Consider the following 4,386-nt stretch of genomic DNA (forward strand, 5'->3'; position numbering starts at 1 on the left):
AGGCAGGTGTGTTGAGGCAAGTTGGAGCTAAACTCTGCAGGACACCGGCCCTCCAGGACCGAGTTTGGGCACCCCTGGTTTAGAATATAACTTGAGTAAAAAGTGAAAGTGAAGTGACGTGTGGCCAAATATGGTGACCCATGCTCTGAATTTGTGCTCTGCATTTAACCCATCCAAGTGCAAAAACAGCAGCCATATTGCTGCGGCGCCCGGGGAGCAGTTGGGGGTTCGGTGCATTTCTCAAGGGTCTAACCTCGTGGAAGGTGGAAGAGAGTGCTGGTTATTTACTCCCCCACCGACAATTCCTTCCAGACCTGAGACTCGAACCCGCAACCATCGGGTTACATGCCCGACTCTCTAACCATTAGTCCACGACTGCCCCAAATGTTTTAAATACTTTAAATTTGTAAAGTATGTGATATTTACTGTATTTAAGTAGGAAAGTTTTTTTTTTAATATTAAACATACTTAGGTTTTGAAAGTAAAAGTTACAAGTAAATGCAAAATAGACAATATAAAAAAAGGCCCTCCAGGACCGAGTTTGGGCACCCCTGGTTTAGAATATAACTTGAGTAAAAAGTGAAAGTGAAGTGACGTGTGGCCAAATATGGTGACCCATGCTCTGAATTTGTGCTCTGCATTTAACCCATCCAAGTGCAAAAACAGCAGCCATATTGCTGCGGCGCCCGGGGAGCAGTTGGGGGTTCGGTGCATTTCTCAAGGGTCTAACCTCGTGGTATTGAAGGTGGAAGAGAGTGCTGGTTATTTACTCCCCCACCGACAATTCCTTCCAGACCTGAGACTCGAACCCGCAACCATCGGGTTACATGCCCGACTCTCTAACCATTAGTCCACGACTGCCCCAAATGTTTTAAAAACTTTAAAAGTTGAAAATTATGTGATATTTACTGTATTTAAGTAGGAAAGGTTTTTTTATATATTAAACATACTTAGGTTTTGAAAGTAAAAGTTACAAGTAAATGCAAAATAGACAATATAAAAAAAATGTTTATACACAGTTTGAGCAGCAAGATTGTGTTCAGTTTTAACTCTTTCTTCCATTTTGTATCTTTAGGTTTATAGGTCTTGTGAATCAGTGGACTGTCAGTGTCTCATTCTAATGCCTTTGATCTGCAGGTGAACGACCCTTCAAGTGTCAGCTGTGCAATTTTGCATCAACCACACAGTCCCACCTGACGCGCCACAAACGCGTGCATACAGGCGAGAAGCCCTATCGCTGCCCCTGGTGTGACTACAGGTACAACAAACTTAACTCTTAATGTATGGCGTTATTTTACTGACAAATGTCGTGAGCGCATTATTGTAGTGCGAAAGCACATTAATACAATGCGTGAGGTCGAATCTCTGCTCGCGAGAGTATTTCCTTTGCTCTCACACAAAACTTTTAAAAGTTGAAAATTATGTGATATTTACTGTATTTAAGTAGGAAAGGTTTTTTTATATATTAAACATACTTAGGTTTTGAAAGTAAAAGTTACAAGTAAATGCAAAATAGACAATATAAAAAAAATGTTTATACACAGTTTGAGCAGCAAGATTGTGTTCAGTTTTAACTCTTTCTTCCATTTTGTATCTTTAGGTTTATAGGTCTTGTGAATCAGTGGACTGTCAGAGTCTCATTCTAATGCCTTTGATCTGCAGGTGAACGACCCTTCAAGTGTCAGCTGTGCAATTTTGCATCAACCACACAGTCCCACCTGACGCGCCACAAACGCGTGCATACAGGCGAGAAGCCCTATCGCTGCCCCTGGTGTGACTACAGGTACAACAAACTTAACTCTTAATGTATGGTGTTATTTTACTGACAAATGTCGTGAGCACATTATTGTAGTGCGAAAGCACATTAATACAATGCGTGAGGTCGAATCTCTGCTCGCGAGAGTATTTCCTTTGCTCTCACACAAAACCGGACGCTCGCACTCAGATACACGCTGCTCTCGCCCGGAGAGAGTGCGCTCACTTACAACGTGTCTCTCCTCTCACTCAAACTGTCCTGTGCACTCTCAGATCTCTCTGTGCTCATGCACTATAGATATTAATTATTTTCGCACCTGAATTAAACATTGTCAAAGGTTATCATTATGCACTTTTAAAAGTAGACTCAAAAATTTGGGCAGGGTCTTTCCTTGATTTTTTTATTGTTGTATTTTTGTTTTAACAAACTGGTTATTGTAGCTACTTTGTTTTACTATATCTCTTTTATCTTTGTATTTTAATCTTTTCTGCAAATGCACATATGCATCTCTTTGTAAAGTAGGCTACTTTGTATACACTGTTTTAAAAGGTGCTATATAAATAAAGCTTTGACCAATCAGACCTCCACAACTGACTGATGAAAATACTACGTGAAATCTAATTGGGTGAACTGAACCTGGAATTCTTTTGACAATCAAAGATGGATCTTTAATTTCTTTCCAGTTTAATAATATTTTGCAATGTTAATGAAATGTAGCCTTTAGAAATGGCTAGGAATTGGGTGCTTGGATGATTTGTACATAGCCTCTGTCCAACTATCTAAAAACAACATATTATAGCCTATGGCCCTAAAGACTTTATATAAAACATCAATGTTATGTCATAATATGTCAGACAGATACCTCAACTGAATTTAAAATCATTGCAATAAATTCTCAGTTGGTATGATAGCAATAATAAGTAACAACTCCTCAATGTAAAAATAGATGTAAATGATGCAAGATATAACAATAAATGTTCCAATAGCATTGCTGTTTGGCCATTTATGTTTTCAGTTCTGATTTTTTTTTATGAAAATCCACTTAATATTAGCTATACATTCAATGGCACTCTTCTCTAAAACAGTGAATATACAGTATATGATAGTTACATGTAATTACATTGTCTGCAAATGCATTAAACCCATAGAATATAATGTAGTAATGTTATGGCAAATATGAAAAATTCATTATAGTGTTATATTTGGTCTCCAAATCTTAAGTATAGGTTTAGGGAATAGTGCATCTGACCCATATCTAAATAGTTCTGTCTTAAATCAGAAGATATATCAATCCAAGTACACAATATATATATATAGGCCTATATGACCACATGAATTTTAAGAATCATATGCTTTTTTGTTTGTTTAGATAAATCATTCAGAAGGGTTTGACCAAACTGTTAAACTAGGTTATTTACAAATCTTATAATGACTTATGACTAAGTAGTATTAAATTGTAAAGAAATTGCAGATCCATCTTTGAAATTTGATTGGTTGATAACTTTTGACAACGTTTAATTCAGATGCGAAAATAATTCATATCTATAGTGCATGAGCACAGAGAGATTTGAGAGTGCACAGGACACCGTTTGAGTGAGAGGAGAGACACGTTGTAAGTGTGTGCATGCTCTCCGGGCGAGAGCAGCGTGTATCTGAGCGCGAGCATCCGGTTTTGTGCGAGAGTGGAGAGATTTGCGCTTGCACATTGTATTAATGTGCTTTCACGCTACAATAATGCGCTCACGACATTTGTCAGTAAAATAACGCCATAGTAATGGTTTTCCACAAAAATATCAAGCAGCAAAGGGATATATATATATATATATATATATATATATATATATAAAATGATGCGCTCAAGTTGCTGTTTGCGTCTATTCTCTTCTCTCTTTTCCTCTCCTCTCCTCTCCTTTCCCTGGCTTCCTGTTTTGTTGAAATTTTTGGTTGTTGTTTGGATTTGCATAAAATATGTTCCTTCTTTTATCAGATCTAACTGTGCAGAGAATATCCGAAAACACATCCTGCACACAGGCAAGCATGAGGGGGTAAAGATGTATAACTGTCCCAAGTGCAGCTACGCCACCAATGCCCCAATGGACTTCAGAAATCATCTCAAAGAGACTCACACTGACATTGAGAACCCAGACTTGGCTTACCTACATGCAGGTACTATGTCTATCTTGCGCTTTTCCCTATCTTTTTCAAATAAAATAAAAGGAGAGATGACGCTATGGGATCAAACCCTAAGCCTTCTCTCTTACGCTGAAAAGCATGAGTTCCCATCAGTGTCCCACAGATAGCGAGGTTATTATAGTTAGTTACCTAAACTTAAACAGAAATGAAATTCCAAAAAATGACCTAGAAAAATTAAATAAATCTGAAAGTAATTTTTCCTCAAAAACTAAAATTAACTGAATTTATCATGCCTTACTTTATAACTAAAAACAAAATCAAAATTATCCTCAAACATTTTCAGTCTTCATTTTTAATACTTTGGTCTAAAGCAGGGGTCAGCAACCTTTTCCTTTTGGGCATGAAGTGCCATTTTTAATTTTTCTGGTTGACCACTGTGCCAGTAGCACCCCCCCCCCCCCCCCCTTTTTTTTCAACCATTATCTTTTTTCAATTTA

The 4,386-nt window shown here is 37.6% G+C and overlaps 1 protein-coding gene across 1 annotated transcript in view; it reads left to right on the forward strand.

Annotated features, from left to right (window-relative positions):
- znf407 (zinc finger protein 407) overlaps nt 1-4,386 on the forward strand; it is a 74,748-nt gene that overhangs the window by 65,200 nt on the left and 5,162 nt on the right. Inside the window, exon 8 of the mRNA XM_016233464.1 lies at nt 3,744-3,922. Coding sequence (XP_016088950.1) covers nt 3,744-3,922 — 179 coding nt within the window. The remainder of the gene's footprint in view (nt 1-3,743; nt 3,923-4,386) is intronic.

Source organism: Sinocyclocheilus grahami, unplaced genomic scaffold (genome assembly GCF_001515645.1).
Source record: "Sinocyclocheilus grahami isolate Dianchi unplaced genomic scaffold, SAMN03320097.WGS_v1.1 scaffold431.1, whole genome shotgun sequence".
NCBI lineage: Eukaryota > Metazoa > Chordata > Actinopteri > Cypriniformes > Cyprinidae > Sinocyclocheilus > Sinocyclocheilus grahami.